This window comes from Falco biarmicus, chromosome 7 (genome assembly GCF_023638135.1).
Source record: "Falco biarmicus isolate bFalBia1 chromosome 7, bFalBia1.pri, whole genome shotgun sequence".
Taxonomy (NCBI): Eukaryota; Metazoa; Chordata; class Aves; order Falconiformes; family Falconidae; genus Falco; species Falco biarmicus.
In genome coordinates this window covers 50,517,206-50,542,086 of record NC_079294.1, presented here as the reverse complement: position 1 = coordinate 50,542,086, position 24,881 = coordinate 50,517,206, and the positions used below count along the sequence as shown (strand labels likewise).

Here is a 24,881-nt window from a genome sequence, read left to right as displayed (position 1 = left end):
AAATCATGTGGATCCTAACCTATACATGTAGAAGCCTAAATACAGCATCTTCTTTTGAGAATTTTGTTCATACTTTCCAAATTTGATTGCTTTCAGCTATTCATCTAAGCATATAGTGAGGCACGTAAAAATATTGCTGTTCATGAAAGAGCTGACTACCCTCTCCTTTTACTGGCATCAGCGGGTGTTCAAATTATTATTAGTTCTGAAGGCAGAGGTTCTTTCATTTAGACACCTTATTGTATAGTTTGCTACAAATTTCAGCATCCAAGTTTGAAAATTGTGGCCATAATCACTTAGGTCCCTAGAGATGACCCCTCTAATCTTAACTGACGAGGAAGTGGCTTGAGTTATCTTGATGCTTTCCAGATAATGTTTAGACAAAGAATGTCTGCATTATTCCTTTTCAGTCTGAAATCTGCAGATCTAGTACTAGGGAGGAAGCCTGGAAAACAATGACCTCCTTGTCAAAGACTCTGGTTTCAGTTGGGAACGGTCACTTGGCCTGTTTAGTTAATAAGCCCCAGAAACCTTCTGAATTAGAAAGAGCAAAGGATGTTAGTTTAGAAGGTCAGAGGGTTAACAATGGAAGGAGCAGTTGTACTCAAGGTCATTTTCTGAGCAAAGTTTAGCAGGACAAAACAAAGATGGGAGAAGGATTGGTAGGAGTTAGGACACCTATGGCTTACATATTTCTAGACCTCATCTTCTGGTTGTATAAATTGTCATTTCTTCACTGGAACTAGTGAAATTATAGTTGTTTATATCGGTAAGGGCTAACTCCAGACCCTCAGACTTATTACTGCTTTGAAATGGGCTGATAAAAAACCTTTCAAAAACACTTGGAATTTTAAATTGAATTAACGGATGAGATCCCTATTTCCTGGTTCTAATTTATGTGGAATGCTAAGTGCTCTGTTTTGTTAGGAAAGGGAAAATGAATTTTCTTCATCTTCTTTTTGTCTGACAGATGTAGTGGAAAGCTTTTGAAGTTAGCATATACATAAAGGTCAGGGCACCAGAGTAAAACCTAGGATTGTGCAAATGGCGTGGCCCCTATAGCTTCAGGACATGGCCCTGTTGGGAGTTCAGCCCAGTCCTAAATGAGAATATATTCCTTTGAATTCACTCATTCTTCTTCTGGACATTTGGAAAAAATAGCATGGCCCTCAATCCCTGGAGACCAAGGTCCTTTAAGAGTCTCCAATGACCATGCATCAGCTTGGTCCATCTGCCCAAATAAGCAAATCTTAATAGACCTGCGTTGTCTTCAGAGAAGAGCTGACACGGTTTGATTACTTTTATATTGACAGCTACAGCTTTATTAATGCCTTTTGTTGAAGTGAATGAGAATTGCAGAGTTCTTGAAAGCTTCTGTGAAAATCACTGATTTCTGATGTCGTGATTCCTGCGGTAGTGATTATGGGGAGTGATTATGGGTAATGCTTCCAATTTAACAACCAAACTTCAGCAGCGTCACGACCTGAAGTATCAAAGCAAGGCTGTGCGACGCGCTGAGCACTGCTCTTGCTTTCCTAGCACTGTTCAGTTATTTGTTGTGACCACACAGGGAAACTACCAGACATAGCTCAAAGGAAAAGCTGGGGTTAAAAGCTGCTTTATCAACATCTCTACCCCTTGCCTGACTCAAGTGCACATTTGGAGACATCTAATAAATACACCATAGGAGGTATTTATTTAAAAGCCTCTGATAGGGGAACGGTAACTTTGTTCCTGACTTGGACATACCTATGAAGGCTTTTTTGCCTTGGAGATAGCTTGGTTTTATTCCCTAGAGATCTATATAGACTAGTGTGTCCCAACCGTGGGAGCTCAGGAAGCTCCTTCCTCAGATCCTCAGCTCTCCTAGCACAGGCCTTGCCTTATGTTGCCCTTGAGCAAGTGCAAGTGACTTTGCTGCTTGGAGAGCTGTTCATCATCTTGTCTGAGGCAAAGGTATTGGGCCAAAGGGAAGCATCCCCAAAATTGCTTGAATCAGTCTGAATAGACTATTTCATTTAGCTTCCTTCAGTAAAGGATAAGCTGGGGAAAGAGAAAAGGAGGCTAGAGCCTGATTGACTAGTTCGTAAAAAATCTGTTTGGGTTCTCCAGGATCTTCTTCATTCAGAGAGCCCTCCTTGATTCACAGATCCACAAAAAATCCATTAAAACATGCATAGAGCTCTTCACAGAGCATGACTTTCACCCCCAGGACATTCTCAACCATTATGGATTCTGAAATTCAGTAAATTCTTTTTTTTTCTTTCTGAAGCACAGTATTTTACCCAATAAAATGTAAGTTAGTATATATAAAATAAAAAATTAGCCTGGAGAGGAGGAGACTCTGGGGGGACCTTATCACTCTCTACAACTGCCTGAGAAGGGGTTGCAGGCGGTGGGGGTTGGTCTCTTCTCCCAGATAAGAAGCGACAGAACAAGGGGAAATGGCCTCACGCTACGCCAGGGGAGGGATAGGTTGGATATTAGGAAAAATTTCTTCACTGAAAGGGCGGCCAAGCATCGGAACAGGCTGCCCAGGGAGGTGGTGGGATCACCATCCTTGGGGGTGTTTTAAAAATGGGTAGATGCGGCGCTTAGGGACAAGGTTTAGATGGACTTGGCAGTCCTGGGTTAATGGTTGGACTTGATAACCTCAGAGGTGTTTTCCAACCTAAATGGTTCTATGATTCTCTGATTCTATTCTATAAAGCTCCGTTTAATCATCTGAATAGATTTTTTTCATACAAGGCTGTATTTAAAACTTGGCAGATGGTTCATGTTGCTTCAAAACTGTTATTTTCTGCCATTTTGCTTTATCTGAACTGAAGGGGCTTGGGGGTTGGTAACTCCCTTCCAGCTGCCAAGCCACAGGAGGAACCCAAGTTTTGGGAGGCAGGAATTGTTCAAGGCAGCTGGTGGTAGCTGGATGGTTTGGACAGAAGGTGATGTCACTTATGTTCCTAACACTCTCAGTCAATGCTCAAAGTCTGTGCACGTACATGAAAAGGTCCAACTACTAAAAATCTGTATCGGATGTTGGTTATTCAATATGACCCTTCTGCATAACGATTTAGCAGTTTGTAAGTGGTTTTCCAAAGCAGTGATCTAAACTAATTTATATTACAGATAGAATATTAGTCTGAGACTCAGTGGTCTTGATTTTCCTCTCCACTGATATTTGTGGGTTTATTCTGGTACTGGCCCAGGAAAACACACCCATGAGCACCTCTAAAACACAGTTCATAGTTATTGTGTTACTAACATTGCTCATAGGCACTGCCGGATCAGGATCAAATTGCTCAGCAGTCTGCAGAATTAATGCCCAAGTGAAAAGCCAATCAAACTCCCTTTGTTTTCAGAGTAAGAGCAGCAAATTTTACTTTGGTTAAGAAGACAATTCTCAACTTTATTGTATTCTTGTAGCAGTTCAGAAAAGAAGATAGAAAGAGCAGGTGGCCAGCCTAAAGCCTGACAGCGGAAGCGAACACAGATCAATTAGTTCCCCTTGAAAGGTTATGCTGTAGGGAAGGAATTAAGATGATAATATTTATTTTTCTTCAGGAACATAAAACTGGCAAACACTTTCCTATCTCCCTCTAACAATCCAAGAATTCATTTACTTTCCTATTAGTTAGGTCTCAAAACCCAAAAGGATAACTTGGGACTGGAAATCCCTCTAGCGTTTTAGCTTGGGAATAGTGGGCATTCTTTCAGCTTAATGAGAGTGCAGTAGAAGATACGGGGCAACACTGCAGAAATGCTGGTTACTCTGCGTATATTCGTATTACGTTTCACCTATTGTCATGCTAGAGGCCCATTGTAAATTAATTTGGCAGATAAATTTACAATGGCAATTTGCCTTTCAGTTGTATAATTTATTCATGTCAGAAATAATTTATTATATCCTCCCTTAAACCAATCTTTTTTTTTTTTTCCTAGGGTACCACCTTAGTAAATAAAATTTATTGTTTACACTGAGCCTTGTGTGACTTAGCAGTGGTCAGTCAATAACCCCAAGGGGATAGTTTTGGTCACATTACTGGTCACTTATTTGGATGGATGATGGAGTGCCCCGGTCCCATCTGCACATATATTACTCTCTTTTGTCTTAGGAGCACTGTTGGAGAGATTAATTAGGTCCATCTGCAAGGAAGGACCAGCCTTAGGGGATTCAGGTAAATAAAATAAATGCCAAGGGGAAAAAATGCTGAGGGGGATGTTTTGAAAATCAAACTGTTTTCCATAACATTAATGGGGAAATTACATACAGAAGGAGACTAAAAGAAAAGTAAAACTGCCTTTTGGTCTGGGTTATTTCAGTGTGACCTGATAAACATCTATTGCTGCTGTGCTAGGATAAGGATCTATGAAGAGGGTTAAAGTCCCTGGGCAATACTCTCAGCTAATATAAATCAGTATAGCTTTCTGATCTCAGTGGAGCTACCTTCACCTTATAACAGTGGAGATTTGAGCCATATCTGCCACAGCGATATTATTTCTGTCCTTCGAGTGATCCAAGACATGCATCCTAATTCACATTCTGTCTCCTCTTAATTTTTTTTATTATAACAGTGCTATATTCTTTGTGGACCTTACATCCCACCTCTGTTCTCCTTCCCTTTAAGCCTCTTTCCATGTTTTCTTCCTTATCTTTTTCTTTTCTTTCCTTTAAACTTTAAAAAGTTCAGCATGCAAATGAATCTAATAGTATTGAGCTAATTGCTATGATCACAGCTTGTAAAATAGAAACGTAGCTCTCACTGACTTTTATATCTTATTATTATATGCATAATTAATTGGTGTAACTAGTACAAAAGCCATGTGAAATTTGTTGCCCTTTAAGTTACATCTCACTCTGTTGCCTTATCTGCAATGGGATTACAATCCACAATATTTTCATAAAACACAAAATGGAAAAACAAAAAGACCGTTTTTCTCCCTGAGCTTTCACTGTTTTAAGGGACTGGAATATGAGTTGTTTTGCTTTTAAACTTGTGATGGAGTGGTTCCTTATGAGTTTGGAGTTTAGCTCCTGCTGACTTTTAAATTAATTAGTAAAGTCAGAGAAACATGAGTGCATATTTTTGAGATAGAGAGGAGAAACATGAATGATTTAAAAGGAAAGGGAAGAAGCTTACAGAAAGGATGCAAAGAAAAATGTAACTCAATGGGCAAGGGAGGAAGAGCTGTTGGTGATCAGCTCAGCTGCTGTGTCTGCATGAAGAACCCCTGGTGACAGGGAAGGTCCTGGCTCTGGAAACGCACGTGCCTGTCTCCAGCCGGTGCTGGCAGCAGGGGCCACACAGGCTCGGAGAGACAATTCCTTCTGTGGTTGAACTTCGGGGTCTGATCGTAACCGGTTGGTGAGGCCACAGTATGCCATGGATGAAGGGAATGCCTCAGCGTGTGAGTAAGGTGTGGATGAGTACACACCGCCAGGGCCAGGCAGACACCCCTGAGCGTATCTGGGGGTTCACAAACTGTACAGTAGAGGTGGATCGGTACCTCATGGTCATTAGACAAGATTATCATGTAAATAAAAATGTAACTGATGTCTATGGAATCAGGATGAATAGCTCAACATACTGCCCCTGCAGAAGAGACCCTTTATTGCCCAAAGGCCCTTGCTCCTTCTAGCTTGATGCACTTTCTAGATGAAGGGTGTTCTGAGGGCTCTCTCCTGGTCTTGATAAAATTGGTCAATGGCCATAGTCCAGCACCCAGAAAACAAGTCCTGCATCTTAGCAACACTCTCACAGCCAACATGTGCTGGAATAGTTCTTGTTCGTATTGGTGGTGCAGCAAAGGAAAGAAGAGTTGTGGAACTTAAATGGTCCTTTAAAGAATAAATTGTTCCCCCTTAAAATCTTCTGGGCCAATTTATTTTCTCAGGCAGAGATCGGTGGTTCCTATCTCTTTTATGCTGCACAAACTTATTCTCAGAGGTAGCTAAAGACTTTGTCCTGCAAAGTGTGCGCCGTATCACTTCCACGAGGCTCGCTGTACATGTTCTGCAAGATTCTGGAAGCAGGCCTGGGTCATGTAGTATGTCATCAGCTGCGCAAATAGGAAGTTGAAACTGAGGGACTGAGCAGCGTTTTTCTTCAGTTTCATAGCAATACACAGACCTGGTAGGGGTTTCTTGGGCCTGCAGCCTTCTCTTTGTAAGGCTTGACCCTACCTGCAATAGGGAAGCGATTTGTGTCTCTGCGTTTTTTTTCCCCAAGTGTTTTTTTTGTTTGTTTGTTTGTTTGTTTTAGAGTTTTTTTGAGGCTATTGGAAATCTTTAAACAAAGTATTTCAGATGGGGACCAATTATTTTGTCATTTAGTAAAAACTGGAAAATGCTTTGTGCTCTGGTTCCTTGGTTTGGGTTTTTTTTAGAGAAACCCTGTTATTAAAAACAGATATCCCTCACTGAAATTTTCATTTCCTGGGAAAAAAACCCACATTTTCCATCAAAATATTTCAGTTAAAGAGCTATGCCAGGTCTCCAGGGTGTCCTTCTGAAAAGACAGGGGAAAAAGAATCAGTAGAAACAGAGTGACTACTAACAGCCAAATATTTGGTTCTGTTCTGTGGTTCTTACTCAGGTAAAACACTTCCTGGGATAAGAAATGAGAGCAAATTTCAGCATGTAGGAACTGGAGAATCCTGCCTAACACATGGCTAAATTAACTCCCAGAGCTATACATTTTCCAGGAGTGAACGCATTTTATACATACCTGAAGTAACTGACTTGCTGGTTTTACAGAGTGAGCCTAAGAAGTGAAGAACGGTTGTGAATGTACCATGAAGCTGGCTCAGCAAAGGTTTTCCTACAATTAAAATACATCTGGCTCTGTTCTGAGTGGGAAGTCACAGACCCCTGAATGTTTTGAGTATTTCCTTATGCACAACAGCAGAAAAACACCACATGCCGTAACGCATCAGATTCTGTTCCCCATAATTGTGTGGATAAATCAGCAGCAATAAGGAATCTTAATTTAGAATCTTTGACCTGACACAGGGATTCAATGCAAAGATGATGGAAACGGTCGTGGGAAGCGCGGGAGGCACAGCGCGGCACTCTGATCTTTAGCACACTGGTGTTAATTTTGAGAAGCGTGAGACAGCTCGATGTGTTGCTCCAGAAAGGCTGGTGACCGCGGCGGGCACTGCTCCTCTCGGTGCCACCGGAGTACGGGCCGGTCCTGCAGCCCTGCCCGCCGGCTGCCGGGGGGGGCACAGCGCGGTCAGACCGCGGGGGTGCCATGGCTTCGGCCCTCGCCCCTCGCCAGGGGCAGGCGTGGGGGCTGCACCCCGCCACCCCGGGCAGGGCCCGCGCCCCGGCACCGCCGCGGCCGGCGGTCCCCCGATGGCAGCGCTGGGCCCTGCTCGGGGCGGGGGTGCCCGGTGCTCCCGTGCGGGGTCCAGCCCGGCGCCCGGGCGGGCTGCGCCCACTGGGATGGCCCGTGGGATCGCCGTCCCTTCCCTGCCCGCTTCTGCGGCCTTTCATCGAGCCCTCGGGGCGCACCGCGGCTGCGGGACAAGCGACAGCCGGGCCCCCGTGCGGGGCAGCCCGCAGGCAGCTGGCAGGCGGCACGGCGGGAGGGCAGGGCGTGATGGATGGGGCCGGGGGCGGCCGGCGGGGCGGCGGCGGGGAGGGGGCGGCCGGCTGGCGGCGCCGGCCCCGGGGGAAGGGGTGGGGGGCGGGGGGTGTGACCCGCGCTGCAGCCGCCGCCGCGGCCCGCCCCGCTCACACGGTGCCCGAGCCGCCGAGCGAGCAGCAGCGCCGCGTCCCCGCCGCCGCCCCGCCATGCCCAACTTCGCCGGCACCTGGAAGATGAGGAGCAGCGAGAATTTCGACGAGCTCCTCAAGGCGCTGGGTGAGGCAGGGGGAGCCCGGCAGCGGGGCGGACGGCGGGCTGCGGCCGGGGCCGCGCTCCGGTGCCCGGTGCCGGCGGGGAGCCGGGGGCGCGGCGGGGCCAGACCGAGCCTCATCTGCCCGGTTCGGGGGCTGCGCCGGGCCGGCGGCTCCTGCCGCGCTGTGCGGGGGCGCCTCCGGGACCCGCGGGGCCGCGCTGCCGTCCGGGGCGGGCGGGCTGCGGGGCCGGGCTGCGCGCCGAGCCCTGGGGCCGCGCTGTCGCTGCGGGCGGCGCCGGGGCTGGGCCGGGCACGGCTCCTGCAGCTCCGCTTCCCCCGGCTCCCCCAGGTGTCAACGCCATGCTGAGGAAGGTGGCGGTGGCGGCCGCCTCCAAGCCGCACGTGGAGATCCGCCAGGACGGGGACCAGTTCTACATCAAGACCTCCACCACCGTCCGCACCACCGAGATCAACTTCAAGATCGGGGAGAGCTTCGAGGAGGAGACGGTGGACGGGCGAAAGTGCAGGGTAGGAGGAGAGCGGGACGGGGGGATGTTGGGCGGGCGGGTGTTTTTCAGGTGGGACAAACGCACCTGCTGGCAGCGTCCCCAGGGCGCGGCACCGCAGCCCCCCACCCCCTTCCCCCAGCAGCGCTCGGGGGGCTCTGGGTGCTCCCCGCGCCTCGTCCCTCGGCTGGCAGCGCCGTTCTCCCCCGTGCGCGGCAGAGCCGCGGGCGCGGAGCGGGCCGGTGCCCGGGTCCCCGTTGCGGGGCAGAGCCGCGGGCGCGGAGCGGAGCGGGCCGGTACCCGGAGAGCGGCGGTCCCTGCTCGGCAGCTCCGGGCCGGCGGGATGAGCGGCGCGTTCTGCTCCCCGCTCCCCCGCAGCCCTCCGTGCGGCCCGAGCTCTGCCCAGCCGGTCCCTGACGGGTACGCGGGGAACGGTGGAGCAAGAGAGACCTCAAGAGTCAGAATCTGGTGCACAGACCTGACATAACTTTTGTCCTGAACTGAACCAGCCGAGTTCGCAAGCGGGACCGCGGACCGGCGGTACCGGGGCTGCAGTCCTCACCCGTTCCCGCACAGGTGCGTGCCTCCGGTTTGCTGTCAGGTGAGTGTTTAGCAGCGAGAGGCAGCCCTGCAGCCGGTGTTGCAGCAGCCATGATGACACACACCCCCACCCCCCACCCACCCCCGCAGCAGCAGTGCCCCGGCGGCGCTCCCCGAGCGTGGGGGCTTGAGCCCAGCGCGCCCCTGCGTCCCCCCGGCGTGACCGCTCGGGGGCTGCGGGTGGGCCCCGCTGTGGGGTCCGGCCGTCGGAGGGCTGGGCGGTGACCGTGGCTGTCCTTCGCAAAAAAGGTATCGAAGGCGTGGGTGGGTTAGTTATCCTGTCCTCGGGCACTCTCACATTGTCAGGGAAATATAGGAAACACTTCTAAAAGTATGAATAAAGACTTTCAGAATGTAGTCCCAAATAAGAATACAGTTTTAGAAGTACCCTGTGATTGGTGAAACATTCGACTTTCCCAAATACGATCTCTGCTAGATCGTGGGCTGGCTCCTGAAACCCTTTGCGCCACTTAAAATTCCGAACTTACTGTCTCCAGCGCAACTGCTGTAAATTTAAATTTATGCAAAAGGGAGGCAGATTCTGGGCATCAGGGACCATGTAGGACATCCACTTGATCTCTAGGACGAGTTACCATATATTTAACAGTTTGTTCAGGAAATGTTGCCGGCTTTGCTAATTTATCTTGTTCGGCAAAAGTAGTGTTTTAGTGTCTTCATGCATAATGCATATACAATAAATGTGACCTGCTTTCTAGAGCAGGATTTATCACTGCAGATGGAAAAACAATAATTATGGCTGTAAGCTATGAAAGTTGGAAAAATCTGAAAGAAATGTGTTTTGTGAAGTAGTAAATTTTTTCCATGTGTTGTGAAATTATTTATAGTCCACTCTCAGGAGTAAGTCGTACTGCTGTGTGTATATAACCAAAATGTGGCCACAGAGCAGAAACTGACAGATAATAAAATAATACTTCAGGATGTAATTCACAATATCTGGCAAAATTGCTGACTGGTGATAGATTTTGATACACTTTACGGCGTGGAGGGTTTTGTTCTGCCAACTAACTTGATCCATTGTTCATACAGACAAAGAGGGAGTCCTATGTAGTCATACTGCAAGGCATAGCTTCTATAACTGCTGTTTGTGAAGGGTTGTTGGCTTAAAAACCCTATTGTTTTGAAAAAAATACTTAAACAGCTAATTTTAAATCAAAGTAAAGGCTTTTTTCCTTCAAAAGTCTGGGAATTGTTAACTTGAACTTATGCATACATATGCACACACATGTATGTGTATATGTATATGTTCACAAACTAACATTACTTGCACATTCATTACAGGGCATCCTTCTGCACAGCTGTTCCATTGCACTGTAGAATAATAGTTCAGTGCTAGAATGAAAAGCAGCAGAGTCAGGGCTTGCTTGTTTGTGAAAGCTAAACAAAATCCTATGTTTTTCTTCTTTTTCTTTTTCAGTGGTTTCATAGTCATTATTGAAATGCTTTGAAAAATGCCTAAGGGTATTTCAATCTCCAGGCTCACAACCGTAAAAAAAGTAATACTGCAAACACTAGGATTGTAACAAAGTTTCTTTAATTTAGTTGTGATTTATTCTAGTTTGTTAGCACAGTAAGTGTTTAACATACAGTTAACATGGCACAGTGCCATATAGCATGAAAGGTTATAAGTGACAAGTACTGTGTTATTTATGATGACGACACGATACTTAAGGTTCTTTATGCTTTTACACTAAGGGGATTCTGTAGTGATAAATAACATGTCAGATCAAACCACATGTGTGCAAAGATGCTTGGGAATGTAGACACTGCATTATCACGTGGTTCTAAATTACACTTTTCAGCATCAAGCGTTTTATGAAAACTGGGTGGCTTTTTAATTTGGCAACAGATGTGGATTTACACTGAAAAGACACATTTACAATTACTTTTTGATTAATATATGCCTGTTTCCAAAATGGCCCCTCAACACCTTAATTTTGATTTCACCACTTTCCACTGATACCTTTTTCTTTTTGCCTTTATCTGTGTGTTGCTCCTTTGCTGCAGCAATTATTCTCACTGCTGCTCATTGTTGTCTCTGCTTCATGCTGCTGGGGAATATAATTAATGTTATTCCTAATGGTTTTCTTGCCTGCAGAGTTTGGCCACTTGGGAGAATGAAAACAAGATCTATTGCAAACAAACTCTTATTGAGGGAGATGGCCCCAAAACATACTGGACTCGAGAGCTAGCTAATGATGAGCTGATTTTGGTAAGAAACTTGAACCCACCCAATACATGCACCATATTAACAGTTTTACCATGTAGCATGACTTACTATTTTTCCTTACTGAAATCCATCTGGAAAACTACCATTTTCATAATCCTCTGCAGTACAATTCATACATCACTTTTTTTCCTTTCTTTTAAAATGTTTGTTGTTGTGGGGTTGTTTTTTTAAGAACAAATGAAGATCTATGCCAGCTGTCACATTTTATTGCTATAACTTTTGTTGTACTCCTGCTGGTAGAATAATCACAAGTGGGCCACTTCTGCTCTGTAAATTCATACCACCACCGAAGAATTCGTGTGATTTATTGCAGATCTTCTCTGGTGAAAGTGAGATCAAGGCATTTTGACCTTATTTCTGGAGAACCTTCTCTTTTAGTCATGTGCATAATAAGTTGCTTCTTATCCACAATCACACGCTGTATAGCAGGAAAGATGTGGCATGTTGTTAGCATACTCTAATCTCATTCTGTTCATGAACATGTAATTCCTTCCCCATCTCTGCCACCTTCCCCAATTCCTCGATCAGATCTGAACCAGTTCAGAATTGCCTTGAGTTTCTCCGCAATACGCCGGTTTTCACATGTGCAGTCAGCCAACACCCCCAGTCCGGCGTGACCCTCCTATGGCAGCAGGGTCGCAGCAGGCGCGCTGGGCAGCACCTCTGCAACTGCCTTGCCATGTGTGCTGCGAATCGTGGGGGGTTGGCGAGTTATATTGAACTCAGTCTGTTACAGCTGAGTTCTCTTCACTGAATCTTTCCTCAGTAGTCACTCTACATTAATGAAACGATATTCAAAACTGGATAGAGACACACTTTCTCCGGGTTACAAGTCGCACAGTTCAGCTTGAGTTCAGAATCATTTTATTGTACATGTTCTTACTGGCGAATTCCGGATAAATAGTTGATTTGACTGTTACACCTCATCAGTTTGGACATGGAAGACAGGCTGCTGGAGCGACGGGTAAGAAAACATCAAAGCAGGGAGATTTTATTTCAGACTCTCACATGAACTAAACCTCTGCACTTTAAAAAACAAACACCCTCCCCGGTGTTTCTGTAAAGCAGTTGAAACTCTGTTTTTAAGATTGCATCTGAAACAAAAACAGGACCCAAACCTAACCAAGTGTAAACAAAAGGCTTTTAAAGTGTTAATATTATTCCAGACATCTTGGAACAGTTCACCCACCCCTTATGAGGAGGTGTATGCTGTTAGTGAAATCACACTGACTTCTATTGAATGAATACTCCAATTCTGGATAATTTCTTTTGACTCAACCACTGGAATTCCTTATATTATCAAAAAACTCTGGGAGGCAAAGTACTTTGATCTCTGCTTCACATCTTTATGTATAATGCAGTGGACAAAATACATTCACAATGATAATTGTTCCAGCTTTCTAACAATCCATTTCTGTAGCTTATTATTTAAGCAACAAACTAATGAGGCAGCTGTTAAATGAAGAGAACTGCTCCAGGGAAAGCAGGAAAGCCAGTCATAATACAATTGCCTCCTGCAATCAACAATGTGAACTTGCCCTGCTGGGGAAGGAGAATGAAGTTGGTTAAGAAACCAGAGTGGTTCAAAGATTATAAAGCTATCTAACCTTTTTTCTTGTATAATGCAGTCTGTTGAGATTATCTGAATTAATTATTTTTCAAACTAGGGTATAAATTAGAAAAACTTCCTTCTTATTAAAATATTTCCATTTGTAGGAACTCAATCACAACTTTTGATAAGTTGTTTTGCTGGTTGATTTCCTTTCCATTAAAAGTACACGTTATTTCTAATCTGTACATGTCTGGATTCAACTTCCATGATTACATATTGCGTATAAAAGAACCTAAATAATATGCCTGAAGTTACTGCAAATACTTGTCTTAACAGCACTGATCAAGCTGCCTCTTGGAAGGAAGAACCTTCTCGTTGTTAAGCTAAACCACTGGGAGACCTTGAGCCCTTCAGTATAAAGCAAGCTTTCCTGGAATTGTTCTTCCAGTGCTTCCATAAGCTCCAATTTATCAGTATCCTTTGTAAACTATGAACATCGGAACCACACGTAACTGTGTTGCTAGCAACCGCACTAGCAGCTGACGTAGTGGTGACTTCATCTCCCTACTCTTACCTGAAATTATTCTGCTTTATATCCAAAGACTCTGGGAACTCATGCTCAGCTGATCACGATCCCAAGTAATCTTCCTGGTTTCGGATTCCCCCGACTGATCCCCTTCCCCTCTCCTCCAAGCTGGGACTGTGTTCGTCGGTAAACTAAAATGTACCATTTTACCGTGGCCACGATGAAAACAGTAGTGTTTGCTTCTACATGGTCCAGAGCATTGTCTCTGCCCGTCACTATTTAATACGATGTGCAGTTCCGTTCTCCTGCCTCCTTCTGGAGTGTAGTGGCCTCTTTTGCTTTATTAAACGGTAGGACATGACTTGGTCCTCAGGACAAAGATTTTCAAGCCCCTCGTGACACTTGAAGGGACTGAATGTACTAAATCTTTTAAATACATGGGTCAAGGTGTTCAGAATCTTCTGACACCCTGATGCTCAGCAATGAGGCGTTTCTAGGAGTAACAGTGGTGAGTGTGAGGGGTCTGGTCCTTCAGAGAAATTGAGATGGCCAAAGCTAACTCTTCTGGGAGGCAGCAAAGGGTTCTGCTGTTTGGAGGAAGGCAGAAGAGGGTAAGGGAAGTGACATTTTCTTGTCTGTGGCCCCTAATTTTAGAATGCTAGAATATTCCGTCCAGACTATTATTTGGGTTTAGAAGCTAAACTACCTGGAGGGACTGGCTGAGGTGTGCTCCTCAGCTGTAACGGGGAGCACAGTAAGGATAGCAGCTCTTTGTAAGGAGACCCTGTGATCCCATTTGATCCCATCATCGATTGCGTGTGGGGTTTCCATCCCACCAGTGAAGAAAGATTCAACTTAAGATAAAGTAATCTATTAATAAATACAATATTCATCTTAGATTATTGTAAAATATTTTATCTTATGCTTGGAAATTTTCCTTGGATCTGAGTCTGCAAACCCCTGCTTACATCTTACTTCTTCAAACCTAGGATCACAGTAAGAAGGGATCTTTCTTTGTCTTCTTTCTTTCTTCTTCCATTCCCCCAGCTTTTTTAGGGTTCTCTAGGGCCTGAGATTCATTCTCATTCAGTCTTGCTGCCCATACCACTTCAAACATTCAGCAGTTCCCATCTTCACACTTCTCAAACCTCCCTCCCTACCTGAGAAATACTTTGTGTTCCTTTGCTCTTTCTGATGTGCTCCGGTAAGCCCTCCTCATTTCCATTCTGGCAGAGCACCTTAAATAAGGAGAAGGAAACCACATTCTTGTGAAGTCCTAGATGTCTGCAGCTGGGAAGCTGTCTTTATGGGGCAGAGCCTGCGACGTAGCAGTTTAGGAACTCTGTAAGGCTGGTACTTAATTCTCACAGTCTCTGCGCCTGTTTCTCTATCCAAAGAAATCTTCCAAGATGCCTTGAGTCTCCTGCTCAGCTATTACATGCATTTGCAGAAGAAATCAGGAAAACTCATACCCTGTTCAGAAAAACTTGCAAGAAGGAATCTAAACTGTGTTAGACTGAGGCATGAATAGAAAAAAGGCTTGGGGCAACAGGCAGGGGGTAAGGAATGAGTTTTACTCTCCTAATACTGGCTGCATAAATGTTGGAGCTTTGCCACATCATTTTAATCTAATATGCTACGTCGCTTAAGGGGTCCATTTGATTATGACATTTTCCTAGTGGAAGGATGTATTTTTCTCCCCAACACAGCACATTAAATAAATGCATTTATTATCACATATAATAATAATAATTTTAAAAATCAGTGTTGAATTGTCATGACTACCACAGAGCTAAAATAGAAACCATATTACTGTGTAATTATCAATCTTTCTTGCATCCTGGCAGAAGTATTCCTTATGTTCTTCAAAGATATTCCCTTGGAGCAATATGTGGTCTTCCATGTCACATCACATCCTCTGGTACACAGATGCTGGGAGTAAACTAGTTAGCAACGGTTTCCTTTACGTTCAGGTACCAGTTAAGTTTGCCTTTAATTCTCCTTGGCTCCTTGCAGCATGGAGAATGAGATTACCCTTATCAGTAGCATGAGTAATATTTGGCTCATACAATGGCAGAGGTAGGTTTAAAGTCTTGTTAGAAAAAGTCCTTTCAGCTGCGTAAAGGAAGAAGGATCAAGCTCTGCTTTATAAAAAAAGGTGCTGTGAACGCGTTAGAACATTGCAACTACTTCCATCCGTGCTGTTTATATTAATCCCATCAGAAGCACTTGCTGGGATTTCAGTGCTGCATTTTAGAAGTGCTGAACAATACAGATAAAAAATTTTACAGGGAATATGCGAGCAAGGGAGGGTGAAAATGACAGTTCCCCATCAAAGTCCACATTTGTTTGTCTTGGTTGTATCTTTAGATTGTATTACATTGTACTTTAAGACTGTAACCACAGAGAATCAGAGTATCTGTATTTACAACTCCACATTCATAAATTATACTTGGATTAGCACTTGAGCAATTAAGATCAGAATATAACATAAAAATATTTATTTCCTTGTCTAAAAATTAAGATCTGGGATAAAGTCTATTCTAACACTCTTTCTCTTTTCTTTTATACTCTATCTTTTTGCTGTGGCTGTGTGTTTTTGTCAGGGACATTAATGAGCTATCAATCACTTGTGTAAGTCAGAAGAACAAAAGGTTGGCTCTTTACAAAGTTAAAGGATGCTTCTTCCAAATGTTAGCTATTCAAATGAGAAACATTTATATTCAGACTTTATCTGCATTACTGCTTTCATGGCTGCTCATGCCTCTATATATTTTAGTTTAATCTGTAACACAGAAACATTTTGAAGTGGGTGATTACTGAAGAGGGGCTTTAAAAACAGCCTCAAACCGCATTTTACACAGTTCACGTATCACACAGGGGTTCTCAGAATCAATTATAGCAAGGGTCAAAGATCAGAACATTAGGGGGGTTTCAAGCATGGTTTCTATTCTACATTCCCTCCCCAGAAAAATTATGCCATAGTTGATTAAAACTGGTGAGCTGTGGAGCCTAGATGAGCGAGTGAACATTTTTTAAATAATATTGCTGGCTTCTAAAATTAAACATAGTAGGTAAGACGGGTCAGTGCAGATTTGACAGGATACTTTGCAGCCGAATGCTGAGATTTGTGATGTGCCTAAGCCTGGTATCAAGCAAGGTTAGGCTACCTAAGTGTTTAACTTTTCTATAGCTTTTGGAGAGTGATCTTAAGTAAAATCAGTTATCAAAAGGAGGGTCTACTCTTACTGAGGTCAGTGGGTTTTTTTGCTGCTGACCTCATTAAAGCAGTCTTGATAAAAGTTCAGAAGCTTATAATAATAACACATACGTATGTGTTGCATGGACCTAATGCTTTAATTTACTATTTGCCATGAGCAGAGTTACAAGGGGGCTTAGGTATCTGCAGTCTCTGCTCACTAGTACAGCCTAGTCTGGGTCACATCCCAAACATACAAGCAGAGAAAGATTCATAGAATCATTTAGGTTGGGAAAGACCTTTACGATCATCAAGTCCAACCATTAACCCAAGACTCCCAAGCCTTTCACTGACCCATGTCCCTAAGCGTTTTTAAACACCCCCAAGGATGGTGATCCCACCACCTCACTGGGCAGCCTGTTCCGATGCTTGGCCGCCCTTTCAGTGAAGAAATTTTTCCTAATATCCAACCTATCCCTCCCCTGGTGTAGCGTGAGGCCATTTCCTCTTGTCCTGTCACTTCTTATCTGGGAGAAGAGACCAACCCCCACCGCCTGCAACCCCTTCTCAGGCAGTTGTAGAGAGTGATAAGGTCCCCCCAGAGTCTCCTCCTCTCCAGGCTAAAAACCCCCGGTTTCCTCAGCTGCTCTTCTTAAGACTAGTGCTCCAAGAAGCCAAAGCCATTTGCATCTTTATATATATATATTTTTATATTTATGTATATAGCCTTTTACAGTATCAGTTGTAGCTCAGATGTTTGCTGTGTACTGACTTTCAAGACTACCTTTGTCTCACGTTCTTACCTCTGTCATTCACGCATTGCATGGCTCGGAGGAAACTCTGTAATATAGCAGTATGCAAACACAAGTGCCAATGTTTAACTACCTTGGTAAATGACCTGATTTTGCATGGTCCTGTGATTCACATCCTGCAGAAAGGGAGGTTGTATTTTGGGTGATTTGCTATTAACGTCCAAGTGTGAAGGTCAGGGCTGCACCTTCTCTGACCGTAATGATCAACCTCTTTCATGGAACATCACAGGAGTCAGGAGTAGAACAGAAATACGCAGTATGCCTTTACTGGAAAGATTTATATCTTTATTCTGGATAACATGGAAGTATGCATGTGGACAAAGCCTTCCCTGAGGATTCATTTAAGTAATCTCCTCTCTTCTCCATTTGTTTGCCGATGTGTTCTGTCTTCCCTTTGTAAGTTGCCTCTGCAGGCTGGTCAGTCACAAGCAGGTTAACGGGATTTTTGCATACACTGGCAAAAGTGGTCTTTCCCAGGTGATTGTTTCAATGACAGTCTTCCTAATTATACCGTGTGCTCCATTTATCACAAAGGCTTCTTGGCAAATGTTTATAAAGAAGGCCTTCAAAAAGCAGATTTACTCATACAGTAATATATTACTGCCCTGTAATTCTCTTTCAATCTCTAATGATGCCAGTGGCCATCAGATTCAGAGTGAACATGTTAGAGGTCAATTGTTGGATTACCCACTGTGCGGGGCTTTGTTTGCAATGTGCTTTTGGACTCAACTATAGATTATGACAAGCTAAGTGAAGAAAACAATTCTGTCATTTGCAGCCATTGCACATTTAAAATCCTGGTTTAGATTTAGACAGAAGCCTTGCATTGCAGCATTTTGTAAGAGAAGTGGGACCTTTGCAAGCTAATGAAAATCCTGCATCTTCCCATCAGATTTGAATTGCAGTTTGGTAGCGTTGCAGTTTTTTTTAGTTGCTTTGGTGAAACTTCACCACCAAATAGCCAGGATTGCTTGCTCTCTTTCTTTTTATTAGGAAGTTCTTCTCCTTTGGGTCACGGAAATCTTTAAAGTCCGTTTGTTCTGATAGGAACTGTCACTAGAATTGGAACCACAGACCAAACTGCTTTATCCTACCCCTGAATACAAGGATTTGAGTGTGAAGGGCAGAGGAGTAACCACCTTTTGATGTGGATCTTCCCCTGAGCTTGGGCCCAGCTGTACATAGTAGATGTTTCTGTGAGAAACCACGAGGAAAGGAAGACAGCAAGTCTGAACATGTTCCTTTTTGCTTTGTTTAGCAACATTTAATGGAATTTTATCAACAGTAGTAAGTTACAATAAGATAAAGAAACGCCTTTTACCTTAGTCTACCCTTAAACCACATGCATAACCATGACAATCAAAGCCATTTATTTATGTGCTTCAGTATGGAATTAGGTTGCTAATCATCTGAATGGGTGTAAGGTATAAAATCTAAGTGCTAAAAAATGCAGCTTATTCTTGAAACAGGTCAGAAGCCACAGAACCTAAGCTGGGCCTTCAAGGAAAGGATGCCTGGCTCTTTGAGAAGTGCCCAGCGGCTGCATGGTACTCCAGAGTAATTGCAATTGGGCTTTGCATTCCTTTTATCTTGTTATGATCTAGATTGAAAGATTGTGTTACATTATAGTGGTTTTTCAGACTGTGAGACTGGCGTGTTGCAGAGGATGACAATCCTTGTGTATAGCAAGGTTTGGGGGAAGGAGTTTGTCTCTTACTTTCCCCGAAAGAAGACGCTTAAACATTCTAGGAGCTTACGAGAGCTTTAGCAAAGGGCTGCTGCAGCCTTTCTGGTTGAGCTGGTGATGTGGTACCCGCTCACGTCCTGGGATGCAGCTCCAGATGTCAGACCGGGGCCCTGTCAGCTCCTGAAGAAACTGTACAAAGATGGGTTCATTACTATTGGTGATTTGTGTTGAAATATCAGTGGGGGACCCAAACTTCGCCATGCTTAGCAGTGCCTGAACATGCCACAGGAAGCCAGTCACTGTCGCAGTGACCTTCCAGTCCCCACAGACAACCTCAAGCCCTGGATGGCCTTGACTCTGACTTGCTTTCTCTGGCGAGGCTCCTGCCAAAATAATTTCACCTTTGTGTATAATTTTGGAAATGCCAAAGGAAGCCGTAGTAAGGGTACTTACAGCTGGTGCTGTGAGCAAGAAACTATCTGCATCCTTTAACATTACATTTTCATGTATAGCTAAAAATTTATATAAAGATCAATATGATAAGCTTTTTATATGCATAAACCCAAAGTCTGTACCTCCAGAATACTAACAAATTTTTCTCCTTGGTAAAGTGAACAAATTATAAGCCAGAGTCAGTTTTAAAGCCAAGTCCTTTCAAAGAGGTGTTGGCCAAAACAGGTGTAGAAATCATTAAAACAAATAAAGTCCAGCTGAATTTTCCTGACACACTGGGGTAGGTCTTGATTATATTTTTCAGTGAGACCTTGGCAGTTCTTACAGCCCAGCATCCCACCTTGCAGCTCAGTGGTGGTGAGCTCAGAACTGTCTGTCAGTGTAGCTGAACGTGAGGTTTTTCGCAGTCAGTATTTCCTCGCTCTTGCAGCCATTATTTCCTTCATGTTTAATTGCTTGCTTAGATTTTAGCCTGCCAGACCTGCCACTACAGACACGTGCTTGGGGGTTAGGTCACTTTCTCAGGTCGCTGCCACAATTCTGTCCCGCATGCGTGTCCTGATGCTCTGTACTGCCGTACTGCTCTGGTGGAGTTACCTTTAAGTGCAGAACGACAGTGATTTAAAAAACACGGGCTGTCAGATGCAGATCTGAAACTGTTTCAGTCGGTGGTGTAACATCATGTAACACCAGCTCTGAAGTCTCTGGAAAATGAAGGTGCACTGAGGTACGGAACCTGGTATAGGAAATGAGGTTTAAGTGATGTGGAAGGAGTGATCTCCACCACATTTTTCGGCGTTATGTGCCCTCATTTCCAACCCTTATCAAAGTTAATGAATTCACTGCTTAAGGTCACAGTATCCTCAAAGAAGGTTGCGATTGACACTGCCCACCGTACAGCCCGGGAGGTTTCGGTATCCCAGCAAGGTGTGTCAGCATCTTGCAGCAGTGTTATGTTTACAGGCTGGGTGTACCTTCTCCAGATCTTCAGCATTGCTCCTTTGGCTTCGTTTGAACTCCTGTGATTTATACCTGCGGATACCAAAGAATACCTTTTGAACATGCCATCTGAATTCCACCCTCAGCATTTCCAGTTCAAAGTGCTGCAACTGTTTCTAAATATAACAGTACATTCCAAATTCTCTTTCTTTTCTCATGTTTATTTTAAATGCATGCCAAGAAACTACAGAGAAAGGGAATTTCTGTGTCATTTATCATTCTAACAAAATTCATCTTGCCTTGGAAAAAAGGTCACTTACATTGCACTCCTCTTCCAAAATGACTCCTTTCTTTACTCTTGGCTGTCAAAAGGCATAAGAAAATGTATTTCTGCTGTAGAACTAGCTGCTATAGCAAAAATAACAAAAAAATATCTTAAATATTTGCTGATTCCATCTCTTCTGATTGATTTCTGTTTCTTTTCCAGACCTTTGGTGCTGATGATGTTGTGTGCACAAGAATTTATGTAAGAGAGTAAAACCATCAATTTACTTGTCATCTGGGATGAAGTGGAGAACTGTGAAAAATCCCCAGTATAATGAGTATCTGTGTGTGCTGTTACTAATGCCAATGCCGTGTTGTATGTGACCGTGTGTGTTGTATCTGAACCCATATCCTCCCTTGTGTATTTTGATTTCACTTTTCATCGCAGACACTGTTCCTTCCTACTTTTATGCCATCATTTTCCATGTCTGCTTTGTATTTTGTAGTTGTCCCTTGCTATGGTTTCGTCAATTATTAAACTTATTGGGCATAACTCACAGCCGTTTTGGGGTGTTTTTAACAGAAAACCCAGCAGTGCTTTGGTTAGATTGAAACAGTTTGTATGCTGTGGACGTCAGAGCGGTGTCGTGCTGCTGTTAGCTGGTGTGGTGCTGCCGAGGGACCCTCCTGTGGGAGGGCAAGTGACTGGCAAGGGTTGGCACAGGGCGCTCTCAGAGCCAGGACTCTGCTTCTCTCCTTCTTGCTGTCCTGTCTCCTTGGCAGAGTTGTTGAGGAGTAATTCCTGTGTCCTGTGGTTACTGGGACTGTGATTCAGTAGAACCAGGCGAGATCTTTACCCTCTTCCCTGCTGCATCCCTGAAGAATGCCCAGACTGTCCCTGCTGGGGCACTCATTATCCAAGCAGAAAACCCAGCTGTATCTACAGGACAAATAACACTGCGATCATGACTAATACTTACTGTCATCACACCCAAGCACCTCAGGTCAGCAGAGTCAGCAGAATCTGACAGATTTCACTTGTCTTGGGCCGTGAAAGGTAACGCTGCGGAAAGCTGCCGTTCGCCTACCTCCTCACCCGCGACAGAGACCTACCGATGGCTGCACTCCCCCTCAGCGTTACAGCTCTCGGGTTTGGTGCCTCAATATTTCATTCTTTGAACAACCAAGTATTTCACAAACCAGGGCCATAGTTCAAGAATGAAAGAAACACCCAATTTAATGTATTTGTTCTGGCTCAAGAGTTCTGGCCACAGCACTATCAAGTATTAGATTCAAGCTGAACAGACATTACTCTAATGAACCAGAAACTCTTCTGTTGTTCAGCCCTGGAAATACCTGGAGACTGAGACTAGGAGCACTACTTATTTCAGTGCCATAGCCAAGCTTATCTGTTCAGCTTTGCAAGAATAATTTATCTGCTTCATGTCACCTAGTCATAGAGGATTTTTAAGAGGTTCAGAATAAGCAGAGCATGTGCCCTGTTCGCTGGACTGTGCTCAGTATTCAGAATGGGAACACGGGTCCGAATCTTGATCGTCTTGGGATATCCGTGGGAAACAAATTGCTTTGTCTCTTTGTCACTCACATAGCTATGCAGAGGAATCCCCTTTGGTAGGATTGTCAGATTGCCATGGAGAACTCAGCCTCCTGTTCTATATATTGCAGAGTGAGCTATAGCAGTGCAACAGGAGAGAACATAGGATGTTTTCTGTTTCTGCTCTGACAGGTCACACTTTCTTTTTCTGCCATCAGCACTCAAGATACAATATTGCAACTGAAAAGGGGGATCTTTTCTTCCACACTCTATCCTTAAGCCAAACCCTGCTTCCAAGACTTTGGTTCAGTTGGTACCAATTAAATACAGTGCACGTTAGCTCACATGAAGCGTGGACTGAAATCAGTTAATTGTGGTTTGGATGCAGCTGAAGCTACCTCTCGGTAAGAATTAAACCATGAGGGGGAATGACAGTCATCTATCTTTATTTTCCGTCTTCTTTTAAGATTGAAATTAAAATAGTTGGGTGGTTTTCTCCAAACAAATTCAATTTCAGGAGTATCTGGACCTGCTTGTGCAATCAGCTGTGCCAAAGGGACTCCATAACAAGTGCCAGGCTTGAGCTAGCTCAAAGCTTCTCTGTGGTGCCGACAAAACTGTCTTGCCACATCAAGGCTGAGGAGTGAATCGCACTGCGCTGCAGGACGTGCTGGCACATGCTGCGTCCTGCAGCAACAGGAGCCCACCAGCACTGCGAGTGCTTTGCCTCCCAGAAAGTGGGTGGTGGGTGTGGGGGGCTGGGACAGGCTGATGAGGCAGGCAGTATGGCCAAGGCCAGTAGGTAGTAGGGCTGTTTTGCCATTCCAGAAAAATGCTACTCTTAGCAATGACCTTTTCTGCCTGTGTCTAAAGCAGCCCTGATGCACGGTTTGCGAGCTCGGCGAGGTGTGGGTACGAATGAACCTTGCGTTGCCTGAAGCGAGTGCATTTAATGGGAGCAGTGATCGCTGTGTTCCGTTTCTGGGAAAGCTCATGCTAAGCTGTTGTGCTGCTCCAGCAAATATCCTTCAGAAAGCTTTCCCCTTAACTCAAAAATACCAAGTCAGGTTTCCATCCAGTTGGCAACTACTATCCAAGTAGTAAAGTGTGAGCTGTGTGACTGGGTTGTAGAGGTTGTGATTAAAAACAGGCTCTTGAGATATGAACTACCCTGCATAACTGGGAACGTTCTTCTTCCAGGACTGAAACTGTTCCCCTAAGCTTCATTTGCAGTCTGGCACAGCAAAAGTTCCTTTCTGTAGTAATTTCAGCATGGAAGCTTCACCACTTGATTGACTTCCATGGACTTACATTAGAGTTACTGGTGCATGGGTAAATTCTTACGGAGACTAGAATCGGTCCAGGGTGTTAGTTTTATGGCTCATTGTTGAAACAGTGCAAAGGCCAAATTGCATTTTGTGAGTCCTCCTGGATTTAAAAGCTCTAGGCACACAAGGATTTAGAGTGATTTTACTGGCTAAAAGCCTTGCATTTCTCTTCTGCCTTTCTTTTCTTTGCTGAGATTAAGCTCCTGAGGGAACACAGAAGTTGAGCAATGCCAGGGTGGCCATCAGAGACAGTTTTGTCCACTTTCTGTGTGAGAAACCATGAATTCACTCTCCCTAGATGACGTGATGGAAGCAAGGTTACTGTAGCTGGCATCCACAAAAACTTGGTCTCACTGTGTCCAAGTGTTAAACAGTTGCTTGGTGGAACAGGATCCCGAGAGCTTCAGGCAGCCACTCTGCACGTAGCAGGGAGGGGTGTTTGCAGGCAAAAGTGCCAGGACAGCGGAGAGCCTAAGGGCTACCCAAATGGTTTGTGGGTTCCTTGATAGCTTGTGGATGTTTGAAAAGGGCCCTGAGGATTTTATGGGTCGTGCCTTCCAGATTCAAAGGAAAGACAGACTCCCTGCATCACTGGGTCTTGTAATCTGGCCTGTGGTGGGATGTGGGCTGGGGGCTGGGACAGCCCAGCTGGCAGCTCTGTGTATCGGGGAGCAAGCCGGAGCTCCCTTCCCCTCACGCCGCTCTGTTCTAGGCAGCACTTGCCACTTGACCTGGTAGCACTCAGTGGTGACGAGCATAGGATGGTGACAAACAGCTCACCTGCGTCTGGATGGCAGCCGGTGGACCCCTGTGCACGTAACAACCCGCTGGTGTCTGCTGGCTTGCCAGTCTCCCTGCCCAAGAAGCCGGATTTCTGGGGTCTGCCAGTGCTCAGTGGTGATGGCCAAATGACTTTCAGGCTTTGTTGCTAAGATCTTTCTGACCATATGAGTGAATGTGTCAGGGAACCCTTCCCAGTGAGTTTATCACATACCACTGTTTATGTTTGAGAGCATTTCTCCACACAAGGCCAGCAGAATACAGATAGCTAAGAAGGTGAGAACTCTTCCTCCCTGAAATCCAAAGGCTTTGCCTTGCAGCTGCCTGAACGGTCCTGCTGGTTGAATGGATAGAGTACAAGTGAGTATTCAGTTGCCTCAGCATTAGGTATCTACAACTATTTTAGTGTCCTGTGTATGCCAGCACAAAGCTGGCATATAACACAGGCTCTGCATGAGATCTGTGCCTTTTTTTTGGAAAGGCAGCAGCAGACCTGAGTCAAAGCCTGAGGGCATCGCCCACAGATAGCTGTGGTTAGGGACTGACTCCCCACAATGCCTGCAGTGCTGTGTGCTGCATTGACCATG

At 44.8% G+C, this 24,881-nt stretch overlaps 1 protein-coding gene across 1 annotated transcript; it reads left to right on the top strand.

Moving 5' to 3' along the window:
• The first annotated feature begins 7,655 nt into the window (after window positions 1–7,655).
• On the top strand, window positions 7,656–21,190 carry CRABP1 (cellular retinoic acid binding protein 1). The gene is made up of 4 exons (XM_056347451.1): window positions 7,656–7,868; window positions 8,195–8,373; window positions 11,068–11,181; window positions 20,855–21,190. The coding sequence occupies exons 1-4, from the start codon at window positions 7,799–7,801 to the stop codon at window positions 20,903–20,905; spliced, it is 414 nt and encodes a 137-aa protein (XP_056203426.1). The 5' UTR covers window positions 7,656–7,798; the 3' UTR covers window positions 20,906–21,190.
• The last annotated feature ends 3,691 nt before the right edge of the window (window positions 21,191–24,881 follow it).